The 21,769-nt window shown below is 39.3% G+C and overlaps 1 protein-coding gene across 3 annotated transcripts in view; it reads right to left on the bottom strand.

The window, feature by feature from the left end:
- PDE7B (phosphodiesterase 7B) overlaps positions 1 to 21,769 on the bottom strand; it is a 377,725-nt gene that overhangs the window by 15,119 nt on the left and 340,837 nt on the right. For all 3 annotated transcript variants that reach the window (XM_064291204.1, XM_010590438.3, XM_010590476.3), the window contains 5 exons: positions 21,335 to 21,430; positions 18,651 to 18,751; positions 16,356 to 16,487; positions 4,231 to 4,322; positions 725 to 869 (listed from right to left, as the gene is read on the bottom strand). In XM_064291204.1, coding sequence (XP_064147274.1) covers positions 725 to 869; positions 4,231 to 4,322; positions 16,356 to 16,487; positions 18,651 to 18,751; positions 21,335 to 21,430 — 566 coding nt within the window. The remainder of the gene's footprint in view (positions 1 to 724; positions 870 to 4,230; positions 4,323 to 16,355; positions 16,488 to 18,650; positions 18,752 to 21,334; positions 21,431 to 21,769) is intronic.

Below are 21,769 nucleotides of genomic sequence, written 5' to 3'. Positions count from 1 at the left end.
GAAAGTTGGTCTATCTAGATCAGCTCAGAGTCCATCCATTCAGTCTTTTGGACCAAAAGGAAAAAATGGAAGACAAAAAAAAAAAGATCAAGAAGGTCAGACTTCTACTTTCAATGTCCATTCCTCTTTTTGTTTTCCTGTCAGAAATGGCTTCTTGCTAAAAGAGGTTGGCCTTGATGCAATTAAATTAAACTTAAAGTCATTTATTTATTGGTGCCCCAAAATGTAAAACTAGGTAGATGTGTTTGAACCTCAGATGAAAATAAGGGTTTAGGTAATAAAGCAAGGCTTGATTAAATAGGTTTGAGGTAAAGGACGACTATTGGTTTTTCAGTTTTGGGGGAAACTATAGTTAATATAATATACTTTTGTGTTACAGAAACAGTCTTACAAATTTCACAGGAATCACATTGGTCAAGTCTCTACCAAGTCACAAAATGTGACAGACACTCACTGCCTGCAATGGCCCATGGAGTTACTTTGTGGTGAAGCAGCTCCCAAACAAGGAAACGTGTGATATTATCAACCCGCTGACATGAAACCCAGACTTTACTTGCTTGAAAACCACTTAAAAATTTCATGTGTCATGAAGCTTTTAAGAAAGTAGGCCACTGCTCTGACTTATACCATGGGAGATACTTCTCAAATGTGCTAAAATTATCGATCATGTTCTTAAGTGTTTTTATCTGGCATGAATAATGGCTTAAGCTTTTTTTTTTTTTACCTGAAGCATAAAGTGCCTGTCGTGTGTATCTTCCAGTCTTAAATCTTTATTGTGGAGGTGAGCTTTCAATCTGGTCAAAAATTCATTCTGCCTGTTGATGTCTGTTGCTAAGATCAAGGAGCCCAGCTGCTGTTCAATATCCTGTCTGCATCCATAAGAATGAAAGACAAAAACACACACAAAAGCAAACCCATTTGAGAGGCTGATTAATTCTCTCGTCATCAGTTGGTTTGTCATCTCATCGCCACCTTTGATTCTGTATATTATACAGTGTCCCATCCCTTCACAGTCCAAGAGTGATTCCCCTCACCTACCATTAGTTCTGTCTTTGGACAGAAGCATGCCAAGAGCTGTATAACCAAACCGAAAAACCATTGCCCTTGAGTCAATTGCAACTCATGTCAACCGTATGTGTTACCCCTGTATCATTTTTCCCGCCGTAGTTCATCCATTTTCATTATTATTGTATATTCCACAATGTATTGTTATGTTAAAAAACATGCAGCCAAGCATGGTAAAGAATGATCTCTATGGTCACAGAAAAGAGTTTGGAAAACTATAGAGTGGATTACAGATGATTTTCACTTTCTTTTTTATATTTCTCACTATTGTATGACTTTTTAAAAATTATTATTCTTTTTTAAAGAATTCTTAAAATTAAAGTTATTAAATTTATATTAGAAAATATAATGTGTTAGGTGAAATTTTTTATAAATCAAATTAAAAGGCACACTAAAAACTAATATTTAGAATATAAACAAAGAGTTGCTGTAATTAATGTACAAAGAATTCTTACAAATAATTAATAAATTACACTGAATAGGAAAATAGAAGACCAAACACAAAAATTTGTTCATAAAAGAAAGAGGAACAGCCAGTAAATACATGAAAAAATCTCAATATTATTTATAATTAAAAGATGTATATTAAATCAATCAATCCCTTCCCTCCCCCACACGTATATATGTCAAATTGGCAAGTATTTTTAAAAACATAATGAAAACAAGGAAACCCTGGTGGCGTAGTAGTTAAGTGCTGCGGCTACTAACCAAAGGGTCAGCAGTTCGAATTCACCTGGCACTCCTTCGAAACTCTATGGGGCAGTTCTGCTCTGTCCTATAGGGTCACTATGAGTTGGAATTGACTCTACGGCAATGGATTAATGGAAAAAAAAAAAAAAAACTAAATTCTGGTGATGTTACTTTGGTAGATTTTCTCATAACCCACCGATGGGTATACAGGTAGATAGAACTCTTTGGAAAAGCCGTGTGATAATATACAAGAACCTTAAAAATTCATACATTTCTGATCAATCATTTCTCTCCATAAATATGTTCTGACCGAATAGCAAAGCTGGTATAAAACTATGTTTAAGGATGTTTGTTGAGCATTATTTATAATGGCAAAAATTTGGAAAGTATGTCAATTCCAAACAATTTTCCATTTCATCTTGTTAAAATTATTTTGGCACAATAATGTCATGTAGACATTAAACTTACTTTAGTAACATTTTCAATGATATGGGAAAAGGCCTTTATAACAAGCGAAAATATCAGGACATAAAATACACAAAATAAGTTCCACATTAAAATGTGGTTGTATTAAAAAAAAAAAAAAAAGGCTGAATGGAAATATACCAGACAGATTAATATTACTATTCCTGGATGGCAGTATTACCAATAATTTCGGTGTTCTTTATATTAGCTTGAACCATACAACACTGCTGATAATCTAGTTCTGAGCCTCAGAAATAGTAACGTCATATGGTTCAAACTAATACTTTGCTGAGTTTTCCTGTTTGTACAGTAAACCTGCCTTACTTTTCAAATCATAAAAATGGTTTTAAAAGCATTTACGTGAGGCTAGAAGGAATAACATCACTTTGATGATAATAGCTTTTGTTATAAATTTCTTTCACATATATTATTTTATAACGATTATTCTTCTAGCAAAAGTAACTTATAACAATGTCTTTCACAAAACCAAAAAAAAACCCATTGCCGTCGACTCATTTCCAGCTCATAGCAACCCAATAGCACAGAGTAGAACTGCCCCACAGGGTTTCCAAGGAGAGCCTGGTGGATTCGAAGTCCTGACCTTTTGGTTAACAGCCGTAGCTCTTAACCACTACCACACCAGGGCTTCCGTGTTTCACAAAGGCACATAAAAACCCAGTATTTCATTTGGAGTCCACAAGGGTCAGTGGGATTATTTTATTTTAGGAAGAGAATACTAATTGAGCAACAAGTCAGATTGATGTGGGTGTTACAGGGACAAGTCAGGTCTCACCAAGTCGTTTCACCTCTTTTCCCCTATCCTTTTGTTCTTTCCTCTCCTCCCTCTCTTTCCTTCCCCTCCCCTTTTCTTTCTTTAGCTGTCTCTCCCACCTACCTCCTCTTTCCTCTTCTCCTGCTTACTTGATTTCTTGCTCTATTTTTAGCTTTTTTTGCATTTAATCTTTTCAATCTTTGCAGCTTATTGTTCTAGTAAAAGGCACAAGTTTTTATTCCATGCATGTGGATTGGTTTTATTTAATTCCAGGGGGTAAAAAGTTATCAGAACTGAAGTTCCTCCTGCAAATTCCACATTCCTTGGGGTGCTAGGAAACAGTGTGAGATAGCATCAGAAGGCCAGGAATAAACCCACAATCCCAGGCATGCTGCTTGTTTTAGGGGAAGGCACACTTGGCCCTTGACCTTAACGTGCCCTCGATAAGAAGGGCGCAGTGATCTATTTACTTCCTCTCACCCAGCTCCCTTGGGTTCTGCACAATTTAATTAAACAGATCGAGATTCATGGTGGCTTTGAAACAGTATAGTAGCTAACTTGGGGCCACACGGAAAATGAGGCAATGGCCTTGGGCGTAATAGGACTTGGCCTAAATACTTGAGCTAACAAACAGCAGACCAGGAAACTAGCATTTCCTCTTTCGTTTAAAACATTAAAACATTACATAGGTATTATTTACATAATTTACATAGGTGAATTAACGTTGAAAAAATTGTTGGAGTCAATTCAATTACTTAACAAAAGACATATTTTTGAAACGATTTTGACTGCTATTTTTGCTAAGACTGGCAATTACATAACCCACTTGATTGGACTGGCCTTTAATCTAGCTTGAGGACTCCAGTGTTCCTTCTTGACAAATATTTATTATTTGGATCCACACGGGAGGACACTTTTGCTAACTAACATAAAGGACAGGATTTTGGCACAGTGGAGTGTTGATGGTGAAGTGTGAAAGCTGAGAACTGTTTATTATTCCTTTTCCTGACTCTAGGTCACAGCCTAGAGAAGGGCCTTTCAAAGTGCACAGAGAGATGCTGGTTTCTAGGTTGGCGTAACCGACACCGAATGTCCCTCAGATAGATGGCGGGGTGCGGGCAGGAAGCACAGCCAGCTGGCTCTCTGCCACTAACTCTGGGGGTCTCAAACGTGCCTTAGAGAAAGCAGCTTATCTTCAATGTGTGGACCTCAGTACGTTTCATCTCCACAGCACTTACGTCATTTCCTTTGGCAAGTGAGCCAGAAGCCTTGATTCTCGAAGCATGCCAATTGTAGATCTCCAGTGGTGATTCTCCAGCACAGACATATTCTAGAAAGAAAGAAAATAAAAGCTATACATGAGGGAGAAGCCAGATACTGATCTTCTGTACTGAACATAGCTCCACGGAGGCCAGCATTTTCCCACCAGCGATTGCCAGTTTGTACCTGATGACGCAGAGCTGGACCAGAAAAGAAACACAAAATAAAATAATCCCAAGGCCTATTCTCAAGGCTATAATGACAATGATGTAGCTGCAGGACACCTGCTGACCCTCCACTGCAGGGTTGAATGAGGGCCTAGTTCCAACGTCATTTACTCCAGCCTTTGCTCCTGTTTTTAGTAGTTTCGTCAGGCCACACTAAATATAGAAGAAAGAAATTGAAGCGGGTGAAAATAGATAGTTATGAATACCTCTGGGCTACATTCAGAATGGGGCGCTGTAGTGGTTCTGTGGTAGAATTCTTGCCTTCCATTTGGGAGAACCAGGTTCAGTTCCTGGTCAACTCATGAACAGCCATCGCTCATCTGTCAGTGGCGGCTTGCGTGGTTGCTATGATGCTGTACAGGTTTCAGTGGAGTTTTCAGACTGATAGACTAGGAAGAAAGGCCTGATGACCTACTTCCAAAAATCAGCCAGTGAAAACCCTATGAATCACAATGGTTCAATTATGGGAATGGCACAGGATGGGCCAGTGTTTCATTCCATTGTGCATGGGGTCACCAGGAGTTGCGGGCCAGCTCGATGGCAGCTCACAGCAACAATATTCATGACCTAATCCAAGATTATTCTAACAAACGGAACAGAGACAGAGCTCACAAGCTCTGGTCTGATCCACTGTACTGGCTATTGTTTAATTGGCAAGTATTTTATTTGCTAATTATAAAAAAAAAATTATAAATATGTTATATTATATATAAATTATTACCTCTGGCTACATAAATATATTTAAAAAACAAAAACCAAACCAAACCAGTTGCCCTTGAGTCAGCTCTGACTCACGGCAACCACATGTGTGTCAGAGTATAAGTGTTCATAGGGTTTTCAATGGCTGTGACCTTTTGGAAGCAGATTGCCAGACTTTTCTACCAAGGTGCCTCTGGTTGGCTTTGAACCACCAACCATTTGGTCAGCAGTTGAGTGCTTAACTCCTTTAGCTCCCAGGAATTCTTATTGTTTTATTTTCTTGCTTATTTATTCATGCTCCATCTTGTTTCAGGAAGAGGTTACAAGCTTACAAAAACATACAAGATAGTATTTGTTAAAAGCAAGAGGAAAGAAGCAAGGAAAATAATGTGGAGACTAAATGGAGCCAGGAGTAAGATGAAAAATCATCCCATCATTATGTCCCTGCTGCTTCTGAGCCACCCACATAAGACTTTTTCAGCAAATGAGAAAAAAGCACTTCTGTGAGTGACACAATCCAGGGTCCGAGAGGAAAACACAAGCTCAAGAAAAAGGAAGCTCTTCTTGGTTCTAAAACCAGACAATGATTTCTTCTCCAGGACTTTGTATAATGAGTTTCATAGGATTGAATCTTAGATCCACCCTTTGTATAGGCTGCTACATTGCTATTCATTTTTCCTATTGCCGAGGACTCATTCTTTATTTATTACTTGACTATGTATGAACTGGTGATGAGATGTCATTATTTTTATCAACTGGCCTATTATCTCCTTTTGGGCACAAGCCACATACAATAAAGGAGAATGTTTATTAGAAGTAATATGCTAGACTAATCTGTTTTGATTGTAAAGGTTTATAAAGCAGAGACTGATAGGTTAGTGTGATGTAACAGATATCTGGCGAAGACATTTCATTCAATCACTCATGAGGCTTCACTTGCAAGACTAATTCAAATAAATGTGGACATGAGTTCCCTCATGTGAGTTCTTAAAAGAGCCAGACAACTGTAACAAGATCTAATGATAAACGACACCACATCGCTGTTGAGTGGAACAATAGTGTCTGGAGGGTCGCCTTGAGCATTGTTATTTATGCCAGTGTGACTTAACATCTTCATTAATAATCTCCCCGAAGACAGAATAAAAGGATACTTGGGAAATTTGCTGGTGAAACCATATATGGAGATGAGCACCAGGAAAGTGGAAGGAAACTGAGTGGGCATGGAAGCTGGTATAGAATAGAAGAGGATAGATCATACAATTGTACTCCACTCCATGCCTTGCACAGAGTAAGTTCTTTCTGTAAATTTGCTAAATAAATAACCAAATTACTTGAATTAATTCAACAAATAAATTGAGCATTTACTCTGTTTGACACTGTAATACATGCTTGGAATACATAAGTAAACAAAACAGACAAGGAGCTAGGGTGGTAGGGATGGGCAGAGACAGACAGTAAGCAATGAACCTAATACATACTTTCATTCTGAAAATGATACAGCATATTAGAAGATGGTAAGTGCATAGAAAGAAGGAAAAGCAGAGCAGAGTATCTGGGGTAGAAGCTGGAAGAGTAATCATGGGATGAGGTGAGATGTGAACAAAGATTTATAGGTGGGAGGAGGTTAGCCAGTTAGCTATGCTGATATCTGGAGGAAAGAGTGTTTCTAACAGAGGAAATAGCTGGAGCAAAGGACCCAAGGTCAGAACAAACAGCCAGGACATCCATGTGCAGTGAGACAGGAGAGAAAACTAGGAAGTGAAGTTAGAGAGGCAATGAAAGACCAGCTTCTATATGGCCTCTGGCCATTTTAAGCGTTGTGGCTTTTACTCGGGGTGAAATAAAGAGCCACCACAGGGTATTGGGAGGAAGGAAATTCTATGATTTAAGTTTTAAAAAGACCACTTTGGCTGGTATGTTGAAAGTAGAGTTTGATGGAAGGTTTTAGGAGTACAGTTAGGTACAAGTCAACTTGGAGACTATAGCAGTAATCCAGGCAAGAGAAGATGGAGGCTTGGATCACGAGGTGGCAGTGGAGGTGGTGAGAGGTAGTTGAATTCTGGATTTGCAAGGATGACTCCAGTGTCTCTGGCCTGAGTAACTGGAAGAATGTGGTGTCCATTATCTGTGATGGGGAGGCAAGTTTAGAAGAGTTCTGTGGTGGACAAGCTAAGCTTGAGACGTCCATTGGACAAATGGACATCACAGTGGAGATATCAAGTAACAAACACAGTAAAAACAAAATAAAAGGGAAATAGAATAGTTGCACAAGTATGGTAAGAATTCAGGGCTAGGAGAGAGAATGTTACACAAAGGGAAGGATCAAGTGGAGCACATCATTTTGATGACCTCAGGTTTAAGATTAAGCATCAAGTGTGGCAGAAACTCCTGTCTGTGTATCCCCAAATTGATTTTCCTTTCCATTTTAATATATAGAACTTTAGTATTTAGATGGTCCCATGGCTGTTCAGAATAAAGACATTTCCCAGCCTCCTTTGCAACTACCCACTGCCACTGAGTCGATTCTGACTCATAGTGATCCCATAGGGTTTCCAAGGCTGTAAATCTCTGCAGAAGAAGACTGCCACATCTTTCTCCCATGGAGCAGCTGGTGGTTTTGAACTGCCAGCATTTTGGTTAGCAGTCGATTGCTTTAATCCTTTGCAACTAAAAAAAAAAAAAAAAAAAATTTTTTTTTTTTTTTTTTTTTTTTGTGGGATTATTTGGTTATGGCAACCAATTAATTGTAAGGAGAAGGGCTATGTAAGATTTTCAGGAATGTTGTTTAAAGAAACTGACTCATCTGGGAGAAGCCCCTTTTTCTTTTTCCCATTCTTCCTTCTCACTGCTTGAGGAAGCAAGGATGGAATGGCAGACCTCCAGCAGCTGTCTTGGAAAATGAGGACAAATGCCACACTGTAGTGATGGCAGTTGTAGAATTGAAAGGATGTTGTGCCCCGATGACTTTGTGGAACCATGGTGCCTACCTTGGACTGCCAACCCCCAAACCTCTTTTATGCAGCATAGAAATAAACTTTTGTCTTGTTTAAATCACTAATAAAACCAAAAAACCAAACCCATTCCATCAAGTCGACTCTGACTCATACCAACCCTACAGGACAAGTGTAGAGCTGTCCCAGAAGGCTTCCAAGGCTGCAATCTTTGAGGCAGCAGACTGCATGGAGCTGCTGGTGGGTTCGAAACACCGACCTTTCAGTTAGCAGCTGAGTGCTTTAACCACTGTGCCACCAGAGCTCTGTCACACCAGGTAAATTTAAAGTCAGTTTATCGTCTCCCAAATTAGCATGAAAAAGCCAATGGAAAGGACTTTTCAATGCTTTGATTTATAATAATGCTTGGTTTTTTCATAAGAAACGATAAAGAGAGTGAGGGAAATCACCTTAATCGTGTTAATAGTGTCAACACACACACACACACACACACACACTTATTTACTTATCTCTGAGACAAACTGTCATCTGCAGGAAAGCCTCTTCTGGTTCCCCAAACAGAACTGACTTCCAGGCACCACATCACGCCCCAAGCTTCCATTCCAGTGCCTAGAATACCTTATAACAAATCTTCGTTCAGCAGCCTTTTTCCCACATATCATATGTATCCCATATGGTCTTCATATGTTTCTGTTCATTTACTACTGAAAAGAATTGTGAAAAACTATGCTCATCGTACAATTTTTAGAATTGATATCTAAAAATTTTAAAATCATAACTTTAAGTGGTTGCGACAGATACAGTGTCTGGTGCATTTGTGAATATTGGTTTTTTAATATAAAATAATTATACCACTCTTTTATGTATTAAATGTATCTAAGAGAATTTAAATACCAATGACACTTAATGTCTGTCCATCATTGCCCACTGGGGAGAGAAACTCAAGAATACTTCCTTCTTTAAATCAGAAATTCTAAATTAATCTTCCCCCTGGAGCTTATATTTCCATTCTACTTCTCCACAGAATGTTATTTTAATGTAATATATTTTTTGTGTGAAAATCTTTCATCGTCACCCCATCATCTTTCTCTCTGCAACAAAAATACATAAACTGAGATTTTAATTTAACAAATTTTTCTAACATAAAGCTAAAAGTCTTAAGTATTTTCCAGCTTGATTTACAATTGTTATCAGTAACTAATTGACCCAAACACACAGGTATTGCCAAACTGAAAAAATAATTACCCTTCAAAATAAAAATTTATTGGCAATGCATCTATTTATGAGATAGATGGAGGAACTAATGGTCCTTCAAGTATAGGAATCTTCCTTTAGTATTTCAAATTGTCCCTTTGGTATTTTTACACACAGGGAAATATGTAATGGAATTCAAGATGGATAAGCGGCAAGCTTTCCTTTTGTAAAAAGGGGACAGGGTGATTGCGAAAGCAGCATGAACAAGTAGAACCGGCTTGGCTGTACAGCAAGCACATTCCAGGCAGATCAGTTTAGGAAAGACGAGATGTGGAAGGTGAGGATCTGAAGATGGATTCTGTTAGCACTATTCAGACCTGTGTACCCCTTAGGAAGTCTTTGCGGATTCCCATGGGTACGCATGCCCAATTTGAAAACTGCTACCACACATGGCAGCCATTGAGAGCAGGCAGCAAGTCTTATTCATCTTTGTGCCCCAGTATGTGGCACAGGGCCACTTAAATAAGTAAATATTTGTTGAATGGGTACTGAGTAATTAATTTCCAAAACTGAAATGTTCAGAGACGGCAAAAGTTTAAATAACTAACAGTTAAAAGAAAAAGAGCCCTGTTTGAATTTTGGGTCTATAGCTGACAGAAGCCAGGCTTGGGGTCTTCTGTTGTGAAACCCTTAGACTTAGGCAAAAACCAAAGAGATTTTTAAATTATTAAAAGCAATTGGCTTTCTTCTACTCTTCATTCATGGATAATCAGGGTCAGATTCAGATCCGGATGCCAGAAATAACATGTCAGATAGCATTTGTCAATTTCAAGGTACGAATAAAGTTATTTCATATATAAAGAAATTTTCAATCAGTGCTTCTCATTCTTCATGTTATTTTCTTAGCGTAGGGTAATACGAATGTAATGATCAGCAGGAGTGGTTATTAAGTGGACAGTGAGGGTGTATGCCTTGACTTGGTGGTCTCCCTCCTCCAAATGCTGCTGCCACCGAGTGGTCAGATTTCTACTGTGGTCCCTGTGTGTTGCCGGCTGTACTCACTGTTGCCAGTATTCCTGATCTTTCAGTGCTGCTCAGGTTCTATCTTTCTTACGGCATGCACCTGGTCCGTCCGTCCGTCCGTCCGTCCATCTATCCGTCCATCCATCCATCTACCTACCATCCAGCAAACCTCCCACCATCCAATATATATCTACTGAATACCAGGACTGTGCTGGATACTGAGGATACAAAGTGACTGAGGTGCCAGAAACTTGCAGTCTATGGGGGATAAAAAAAACCCCACAAAAACAAAAACAAAACACAAACATGTTGCTGTCAAGTCAATTCGTACTCATAGCAACTGTATGGGACAGAGTAGAACTGCCCCACAGGGTTTCCAAGGAGCACCTGGTGGATTCGAACTGCCGACCTTTTGGTTAGCAGCCAAACATATGGATATCTAATCAGTCAATGGCAATGAAGAGTGATAAACACTGTGATGGGGGAAGTATTAGAGGGCTGTGAAGTCATATAGGGGGGACATGTAAGATGGATTTTTGGAGAAAAGGAATACTTGCAGGAAGAAGATATGTCCAAGTTGAGATAAAATGGGTGAGTGAGTCAGAAAGGAGTAGGGGAAATTGTTCCAAGCAGAAGGAACAGCACACATGTAAAGACTTATAAGTAAGATGGACATTTTATATCCCCCTTCCCTTTTTTTTTAATCTTCAGCAATTACCACTTTCTAATATATTACATAGGTCCTTGGGTGTCACAAATGGTTTGTGCTTGACTACTAACTGAAAGGTTGGCAGTTCGAACTCACCTAGAGGCACCTCGGAAGAAAGACCTGGTGAACTGCTTCTGAAAAGATTACAGCCAAGAAAACGCTATGGAATTCATTTCTACTCTGTAAAACATGGTTTTGCCATGAGTTGAAATTGACTTGATAGCAATGGGTTTTTTGTTTGTTTAATATATTACATATTTTGTGTATTTATTTTCTGTTTCCTCTTGCAGAAAGTAGGGATTTTTATTTGCTTTGTTCATCTTCTCTATTCCCAGCACCTGGCACATATTAAGCACTCGATAAATATTTGTCCAATGAGTAAAGGAGTGAGTGATATGTTTGATAAACTGGAAGTAGTTCAGACTAGATGATATTTGGAAGGCTAGAAGAGTAATGGTGAGAAATGTGTATTGGGGTCAGGTCCTAATGGAGCTTGTACACTGTGTTAAGACATTTGATTGTAACCCTGAGGGCAGGGTTTTAAGCAGGAATCCATGTAGTCAGATATGAGTTTAGGAAACCCACTCTGTCTACACTGCAGAGAAAGGATGGAGCCAGGCAAAGCTGAGTGTAGGCAAGAGGGGGTGAAGATGTTGGTGTCTTGAACCAGGGGAGAGGGGAGAAGGCTGCTGGTGAGCAGGCTTGAATCCTAGTGACATGCTGGATAATGACTCTGTCCTTCCTAACAAGAATTCGGTTCTGCTCCTACAGACTCATCTGTTTTTTTTCAGAGGCTCAACAAGCAATATCAGAAAAAAGGAGGTTGATAAAAGAAGAAAAGTCATCAGGTCATGGAGGTCTGAACATAGGGTAGATGACACTACTCTCACCTCCACTGAAATCCCTGCACTGTTCTAGAATACTACATTAGGTGTCATATCTGCCTACTTTTAAGAAGCATCTGCTCAGCATTTCCACATTATACCAGGCAACGTGTTATAGTGTCTCAAAACACTTATTGTTTTAAGAATAATCTTCATTTTAAAGTAGAAAGAATAAACATCCACTTTTGTAGTAACAAAACCTACTAGAATTTTAATTTGGGAAAAAAACAAAACCCTAAGGCAAGACTTTATTGCCCTTTTTGTCTGAATTACCAAGTATTATCCAGTTTAAGAAAGAAACAACCCTTTTGCTCCTGAATAACAACACGTCTGGCATTTAATAAACCACTAACACAGGTTTTCAAATTAAATCAAGACACTATTTGTCAAAAGAGAAATCTGGCAGAATAGAGTTGCTCTATACAAGGAAGCTTTAAGCTGTTTTTGTTTTTCCCTTTTCTTGGACACTTACTTTGATGAAAATACTTGGAATGATATTGATAAACTGAGTCTGGTGTACAAGAGGAATCAAAGTTAATTACACCTTTGAAACACAGAGGATATAGGAAGAAAAGTGACACCAGGAACACAGTCTGTGTTTTCATTTTTAATTGCTCATGAAACACAGAAGCAAAACTCTAGGAGATAATGAAGTCTGCTGGGCTCTTTCCTAACAACCCAAGTGGTTGCCTTGGTAACTCTACAACAGTCCCAGCCCTGGGGGTCTCGGAGGAACAGGAGGCCCTTGAGCCCTAAATAAGACCTTGGCCCTTATAGAAACTACAGCACCGCCATGTTTAATGCTTGTTTGAAGATAACTTCCTCTTGTTGGATCTCATCTGCCCCAGACACTGAACTGAGAGCATGGAGTGTGGACATAGATTGATGTTCATGGGGCAGACCTATGTTCAGATCAGGGCCATGGGGACATGCTGTCTGCCAGCCACATCACCATCAACAGCGAGACTTTATGAAACAGGAAATCAAATTTGAGTCTCCCTTTCATAATTTTAATGCTACTTGCCAAAATTACCTTTCATACTGAAGAAATTGTAAGGTGGTGTATCATCTTTGTAGATGCCTGTTTGAGTAGAGGTCATGCAACCATGCGGAAGGAACATTTCTCTTGGTTTGTGAACTTCATGTTTACGTTTCAGAGTCATTAAGAAGGAAAAGCGGTTAAAAATGCTGACCTCCGCCAAGTGCTTGTGGTGACTAAGAAAAATGATTATAAATTTTTGCAAGATATCATAGAATGGAATAAATATGTTTCACAGAACAGTTTATTATTCGTCATTTTATTCATTTATGTTGCTCTGTCACTAGTTAATAAGTAGCTTGTTTCTATTTAAAGGAAATTAATTAATTTAACTGAGGGTGATTTCTTTAACAATTCTGATAGCCAATACTGCATCTGATTTAAAGCTTTTCTTGCCCAATTGCTGCTCCCAACCTTAAATTTGTATGTGTCTGTGTGTGTGTATGTGTATGTGTGTGGCAGGAGTGGTGTTGGAGGGTGGAAGAAAATAAAAATTCTTGGTTCTATCTCCTACATGTTCCTTTCCGTCTCATTCCAGCCCCGGTTGCCTGGACTGCTTCCAGTCTGATGAGTGAGGTGCCTTCAACGCCTTAACGTTGAACTTGGTTGGCAGTTCAAGCAAGAGTCCAGCTCAGATGGCAGACAACGGGAGGGAGGCCTCTGACCCGGCCCTCACTGCACCTGCTCTGGCTGTCTCTTTATCTCAGGGAAAAAACACAGGCTGGGTGTTTTGCAGTGATCTTATTTATCACAACTAAAAGAGCAGAGCTAACAAAAGGAGGGAGAGGAAGCTGTCTTCCATTTAATCTCATTTATAGTAAGTCTGGATTGTAGCAAAGTCACGCACAGGGTGTTTACAAAGCCACATGTTCCTGTCACATCCTTTCTGCTGTATGCATGTTGACCAAATCTCTGTGCTTGTGAATGTATTTTGTGTTTAAGCCTTTTTTCTCCACCACCACTCAACACCATAATTCTTAACATTTTTTGAATCTATAATCTACTTTAAAATCTGATGAAAGTAAGTTATGAGTCCTAGAAAAAAAATGTGACTAGGCACATCTAAAAATTTACATTTGGCTTTCTGAAAGCCCAGTCATGTCTCAACCCAGAGTCTCTTGTTAGGCTAAAAGGTTACATTTCCAAAGATTTTGAAATATCATGTGTTGTGAGCAGCCTTCCTCAGTTTATATATTATGCAACATGATCTTTTTCTTTCTTGAAATTGAAAGCCTGAAGGGTTATGCCACTTCCTCATTACAATTTAAGGCACAGTGAAGATTTTTTGACCCAGGTCACATCCTGGCTCTCTAATCTGCGGTTTCTGCAAAAGCAAGGACACGTGCTTAACCTTAGTTTCCCCGAGATTCTCATCTGAGAGCAGGGGCCGTGGATGTCAGGACTATGCTGAGCTCAAGGCCATAGGGATATTCCATTTTCAGTTATTCTGAGATAATAACTGAAAACGAATTTCAGTCCCAAAAGTACCAGCAGCTCATGCTGCCTTCCTTTCAGCTCTGCTACTCAAAATGCTACTCACACTTCAAGGCGCATTCCTCCTCCAGGAGGTTTTGTTCAGAAATCATTGGCAGAATTCATTTCTCTTCTTCCTCTGGCCTCCATCACATTATGTTTGTAACTAAACACTTTACAGTGCTTATGGAAGTCTCTCATTTTAAGTCACTGGGGTGTAATCCTCATGTCTTCCTCCCTAGAATAGGAGCACCTACAGGAAGATCCTTGGTTCTTTGCACACAGTAGGTGATCAGTATGAGTTTTAGAGGCAGCATGGATACTGCTTAGGCACTTTGGGTCTGGAGACGAACAACTTGAGTTCTAATCCCAGTTCTGCCATTAATTAGCTGTTTGTTTTCAGGGAAAACACTTGAATTTTCCAAGTATCAGTTTTCCTCCCTCTGGAAAATATGTGTCATAAAAATGTCCATCTCATTGTGCTATTGTGAAGATTAAATAACATAATACATAGAAAGCATTTAAGGCTGTGTTTGGATCATAGTAAGTGTTGACCCCCAGGTGGCACAAACAGTTTGACCCCCAGGTGGCACAAAAGGTTGGGTGCTAACCAAAGAGTTGGTGGTTTTAGTCTACCCAGGGGGACCTCAAAAGAAAGGCCTGGTGACCTACCTCTGAAAAATCAGACGTTGAAAATCCTGTGGAGCACAGTCCAACTCTAATACACGTGGTTGCCGTGAGTCAGAGTGAACACCACGGTAACTGGTATAAGTGCTGAGTAAAACTTTGCTAAACAGTTTGTTGGACAGAATTTTATAAGAATTCTTCTTTATCATTTTAGTTTCTTCACATAGGTAGTAAACGATGTTATATAGCCAAGTCATTGTAAATTTTTTTGAACAGAATTGAAATAAATCTCAAATTATTTTCAAGTCCTGGTAACAATTTTTATTTTAATATGTAAAGTTCTAATCTGGTGGATAAAGCTTTCAGCTTCTATCCTAGCCAGCTCTAGGACATGGAAAGTCTCTTTATGATACTATGTGATAATTGTATGCCTTTAGCACTCTACTTAACATTTAAGACATGAATCTCTGTCTAGGAGACTGTAAGACCAGCGGAGCAGAGAACTGATGAAGATAGCATCTTGAATGTGGTTTTTGACCTCTAGGTCCCAACTTCTCCCTAGTCGTTATCAAAAGGATCCCTCTCTTTCTTATCAAGGATCAGGCCAGATGTTTCAGAAGGAGAAGCTCATTACTGGAAAATGATAGCTCACTATATTATAGAAGGAAGCCCTGGTGGCTTAGTGGTTAAGAGCTACATCTGCTAACCAAAAGGTTGGCAGTTCAAGTCCACCAGGCGCTCCTTGGAAACCCTATGAGTAGATAAGAATTCTTCAGGCCAACCTACTGATGCTGTTGAACTATTTTATAACAACAAAGTATGCCTGTTGTTTTTGATAACATAACTCTGACTTAAAGGCCAATATAGTTCAGAAATGGCTCCAAACACATGTCTTAATTAAGATTGCACCTGGGAAATATCATCTCTAGAAGTCCTGCAAGGGCTAGCTTTGACTGGTCATTGTATACAAGATAGGTTCCATGGAGACTGAGACATTCTCAGGCCATAGAAGAGTAGGGTCAGGGATCCTGTTTGGCTTAGGACAATTTCAAGCCTGCTTTGGAGCAAACCAAATTCCTAGGGTATCCCTGGAAACCAACTTGATCTCCCTTGGGGGATATCCTGGACCTATTACAAATCTGTGCTGTTTAGATGTTGTTCCCATCACTGAGGCTGAACCTGAAAGAAGGCTAACTCCAAGGGCAAGATTCAGGCTCAAGCACTAGGCCCAAGGCCACTTACTGTACTAACTCTGGCTTTGTGTTGGGCTTCCTTACCTGATATAGGTTTGCAAGGTGGTGGTTAGTTTTGATCAGAAATGGCTGGTTCACTCCAGGGTGGTCAACATCGTGTGCTGCTGCAGCCAGCAGTCCAAGCATGATGTCCAGAGGCGTGAGGAAACTGGCGAGCTGTTCAAAAGTCAGAACAGGAGACCGATTGGCGTATTCCCACAAATAGGTTAACATCTGTTCTGGCTAAATCAAACCAAATGAATCATTGTGGCATTGTTCAGGCCCATCAGCTAGACTTTTACCCTTTGAGACATTCAATACGTTGACAGTCACATGCAATTGTAAGAAAAAAGAAAAGATTGTGGAAAGTATAGTAAATTTAAGAGGTGGAGATCATTCAGGTATCCTCCTTTTCCTACTGCCATTCTGTCTTCTTTTGTTGCTGTAATGGCACTGCTTGTTGGTAACACTACGATATGGTGGCCAGGAAGAAGACAGAGTCTGAAATCAGTCTGGCTCCCAGAGAAAGCTACAAATAAAGGAAAAAGTTGAGGACAAAGTGATGGACTCATTCATTCTGACTCATAGCGACCCTGTAGGACAGATAGAACTGCATCATGGGGTTTCTAAGGCTGTAGCCTTTACAGAAGCAAACTGCCACATCTTTCTCCTGTGGAACGACTGGTGGGTTCAAACCGCTGACCTTTTGGTTAGCAGCTGTGTGCTTGCTTATTCACTGTGCCACCAGGGCTCCTTAAGCGATGGACATATTAAAAAAAAAAAAATTATTCGTGTATTTCAATGATCCAATATATAATTTCTACTTCTTTAAATAGGAAATCAGAGTGGGCCATATTGCAAAATCTGCCTATTTCTTCAATGTGTAATTAATAGTGGGGGCATATGTGAGAATCTGTGAGTTTTTTGGTTGGCTAGGAAAACAGATAGGGAGACAAAAATCTAGTACTAATTTAAAAGCATGACCAAGTGATATACATTCAGACAACTTAGAGATTAAAAAATGCCATTGGGATATTTTACAGGAATGAAACATCTACCCAGCTCTGGCCTGAGAATGCATGTCTGGCATCTGTGTATTCAGTGGTTAATGTTAAGACTGATTGAACTAAATAATCTTGGACTGGGAATGCCATTTTTCAAAAGCCTTAATAAAACTCATCGTGCATGTTATACCAACAAAGTTTTGTACAGCTAAGAACTACTTAGATTTTGACTGATTATTATGCTTTTAATTTTTTAACGTTGGATTGGTTTATCGGATCAGAGCGTGCTTGCTACGAGGTCTTTGATGTTCACGATTTTCGTGGTCCCTGAGTCAGGACATCTAGCTGGCTCTGTATTAAGTGAAACTTGAGTTTTGGTAAGATTTGGCAATCAAAAATGATGAAGTGGAAAATTTTTCCCAATCAAATTTAGGGTTGATGCTGTTTGTGGCAAAGGTCTAAGGCAGCACAGTCAGTTCCTGGGACTGTTGAAGATGTCTAAGATGTAGATTGTCACAGAGAGGGTTGTTTTTGCCCTAATGCAGCCTTGAAACTATGAGAGAACATGAAAGAAAATCTCAGAAGATTCACATCCGCTTACATAAGTATTATAAAATATTTAGAGCTGCTATTTGATTTTTTTTTTATTTGATTTAGGAAATAATATTGGAATCATTATTCCCTGTCCTTGAGCACAGAGAATGTGACCCAGCTGGAGTTGGGCTCACAAGGACTCACAAGGACACATCACTTGGGCCCTGAGATAAAGACAATAGATAAATTAATCTTGGAAAATATCTTTTAGGAAACCTTTCACGTAAGCCAGGACACAAAAGCCTTTCCACTCATATCTTTTTCTATTAACATTTAGTGAACAGAAATTTGTTGAACCAGTGAAGACCCTCCTGACTGTGGTTACTGAAATCTGTGCCAATGATCATTAAGAAAGACAATTCAAAATGTAAGATCACGGTTTCTAGCCAATCGGTGAAAAGGTGAAGCTTTCAATGGTTTTGCCCATTTGTAATGTTAATATATACTGATGATTCTGTAACCTTCCTCGGACTCAGGCAGACAGGGCTGTGGCAGCATGCTTGTCCGCTTCTCACTTTTGTCTTTTGGAATATATGCTGAATAAAACTTTCTTTTTGCTTTACTAAACTTTGTGATGTTTTTCCCCCTACAACATACTAGAACTTGAATATAAATAACTTGCACTCATATTGTGAATGGCCCAGGATAACGTTATACTGATATGATGGGTGATTTGGGAGCCCCAAAAATAGTTTTCTTGGCATTTCCAGGTGGCTGAGGAGGCAGCTGGGCATTGCCTTACCTTTGGCTCTTTCAGGTAGCAGTGCATGGCCTGGGTGACATCGGCTGCGTGGACAGCATTATGATACGGGTTTTGGCTGTGGTAGTCTTCCTGAACCATGACTAGGAGACAAACAGATAACCCAATCAGCTAAAACCAAAAATTGAACAGCTTACTAGCTCAGGCTTATTGAGGATAATTTTTGCTTAAAATTATCAGTGCCTCCCAAACGTGTAGCCTGGAGACCCTCTAAAAAGGAACGTGGCTTGCAAGCTTGGCAGTTCTACTGGGTTGAATTTAGTGGAGAGGAGGGAGAGAGCAGAGGGGAGAAAGAGTAAAGGATTTTGTGAGGCCCTTGGGATTTCTCATCCCCTTCATAAATCACCCTGTTTGGCATTGATTCATGAAGGCTCACATTCAGAGGAAAAATAAATATGTAGAAAAAGGAGAACTTTATTCCACACTATAGGTTTTTTTTTTTATATAGGTTAGTTATTTAAGGTTGCTGCAATCTATGTGCCATGAATAAAGTTTCCTTTCAAAGAACCCCAGTAGCATCAGACTACTGATATTCAAAGATTGGGTTAACAAATCATTGGTTTGATCAGTATTGGATTAACAAATACTGATCAAAATAAATCTGGGGCTTCTTTAGGCAGGAATTCAAAGTACTGCGTTGATCTAGCTGAGGAGTTTTTAGATTGTTTCTACTGTATGCAGGTTAAGTTATCATCTGTCACGCCCCTTCAATCTATTGCAAGGCAAAGAGCATACAAAGGCAATTTTGGTTTGCTATTCACAGAAGCCACTACCCACTAGTAAGTAACGAAGGCAATGCTTAGGATGCAATAGTGCGTTCAGAATGTCCAAATTTGTAATGGGAACCATATTCACTCAGCCTATGCTATGCAGTTGGCTTTGGATTTTGGTGTTAATTTTGTTTGCCAAATTTTTGCATAGGTACACACATGTCCAAAATATCTGTGTTCTCCCTCTTTACCAGTTGCCGTCGAGTTGACCCTGACTCATGACAACCCTGATTCTTGGTGACCCCATGTATATTAGAGTAGAACTGTGTTCCACAGGATTTTCAATGGCTGATATTTTAGAAGTAGGTCACTAGGTCTTTCTTCGTAAGTGCCTCTGGGTGGACTTGAACCTCTAACCTACCAGTTAGCGGCCGAGTGCATTAACCACTCAGGGACTCCTCTCCCTCTTAAGACAAACCGAAGTGAGCCCATTCGTGGCCATCAGTCTGCTCACTCTAAATACAATTAACTTGAGGTTATCTGTGTTTCTGGAAACAAGTCACTTTCTGGTTAGTTTAAAATATTTCTGTTCTGTCACGTATCTTTTATTCAGCAGATTTATTTTGTAATTATCCTTAAATCCTGGCTTTATCACTTATCTGTATCAGGCATATTACTGAACTGCGAGTTTCCTCAGCATTCTTCCCTATAAAATGGGGATAATAACAGCTTCAAACTCATAGGGTTGCTGTGAGGATTAAATGTGTTAATATATGTAAGTCCTTAGAGGAGTTTCCACATTTGTAAGTACCATATAAGTCTGGTTGTTGTTGCTGTTGTTATCATCATCACTGTCTTTTCTTCATTACGGCATTAAGTAAGCTTCCAAATTCAAAGCACAGCCATGTTAAAGAAGCCAAAAATATGCTAAGTGGTGGAGGGAAGACATTTGGTAATTAAAAATGTGCCCTGGATCATTTCCTGGCAGATGAGTAAGAATGTACACAAAGTCAAATAAGAATTGGTGCTGCCAGTTGATAAAGAGTGATGGTGGAGTGGCGTGGAAAGATGGCGGGCTTTCAAGCCCGACAGACCTGGACTATAATTGAGGCTTATTAGCTGTGTGACCTTGGGCATGTTACAAAACTTCTTTGTACATTTTCTTAACTGTGGGCTAAATGGTGATAAAAGGCCCAATTTGAAGGGTTGTTGAAACAGCTAGAAATAAATAAAAAAACTGAACCAGTTCCTGTCGAGTCAATTCCGACTCATGGTGACCCCATGTGTGTCAGTGCTGAACTGTGCTTCACAGAGTTTTCAATGGTTGATTTTTCAGAAGTAGATCACCAGACCTTTCTTCCAAGGTTCCTCTGGGTGGACTCGATCCACCAACCTTTCATATAATAGCCAAGCTCGTTAACCATTTGCACCACTCAGGGACTCCAGCTAGAAATGAAATACTGAAAATACTCTACAAATAGTGAGTGCTACATAAATGGTGGTTATTATTGAAAACAAAAATTTATTGAAGATTTTCAACAACTCATGTTTACATGAGAATTATTTGAGGCATATCCTGCTGGGATATATGCTGCCCCACTGAGTTTCCAAGGAGCGCCTGGCAGATTCAAACTGCTGACCCTTTGGTTAGCAGCCATAGCACTTAACCACTATGCCACCAGGGTTTCCATAATATGAATGATGGAATCCTGCTGGGTTTTGTTAATATGGGACTAGTTATAGTTTTCTTTTATATAGACTTCCTCTACTGCAAGCAATTAAATTTTGCAAGAATTTAAAATAAGAAAGCATGTTTTAAAATTAAGATGAGATAATTTAAGACTAATTTGAGGTCTTCATCCACTATACTGTGGTTCCTGGCCCTTTACGTTAAAGATTATTACGGACTGCCATTATTCCTGGGAGGGAGGTAGGGATATGGAAGAAAGAACTTACCTAAAAACCTGTGTAAGGTCACCATATCTAACTTGAAGTGGTGAATGAGCCCATGGGTGTTGAAGAGGTGGCACAGCAGTGTTACCAAGCTGTTCCCTATAGGAAAACAGAGTCACCTGCATTTATTCATTTTCATCACCATTAAATATCAAGATTGGCAAGACAATTCAAATAAGATTCTGTAATGACGCTTCTCTGACATAATTATTTTTCCCCCTTTGGATTTGAAATTATTCAAACATGGATGATATTATTTACTATTATCTGGTCCTAGGTTTTCTCTTTTTTGTATAAGTAAAATTAACTCAGACATTCTCTCTATACTGAAGAATTATAGGAGTTTGCCCACTACTGAGGAGTCAAGGTATACATATGTATACACATAACGTGTGTGTGTGCACATTATACATATACATATATTAAATGCAACTTAAC

This window comes from Loxodonta africana, chromosome 1 (assembly GCF_030014295.1).
Source record: "Loxodonta africana isolate mLoxAfr1 chromosome 1, mLoxAfr1.hap2, whole genome shotgun sequence".
Classification (NCBI taxonomy): domain Eukaryota; kingdom Metazoa; phylum Chordata; class Mammalia; order Proboscidea; family Elephantidae; genus Loxodonta; species Loxodonta africana.
The sequence above is the reverse complement of the archived record's forward strand: the minus strand, read 5'-3'. Positions and strand labels throughout refer to the sequence as shown.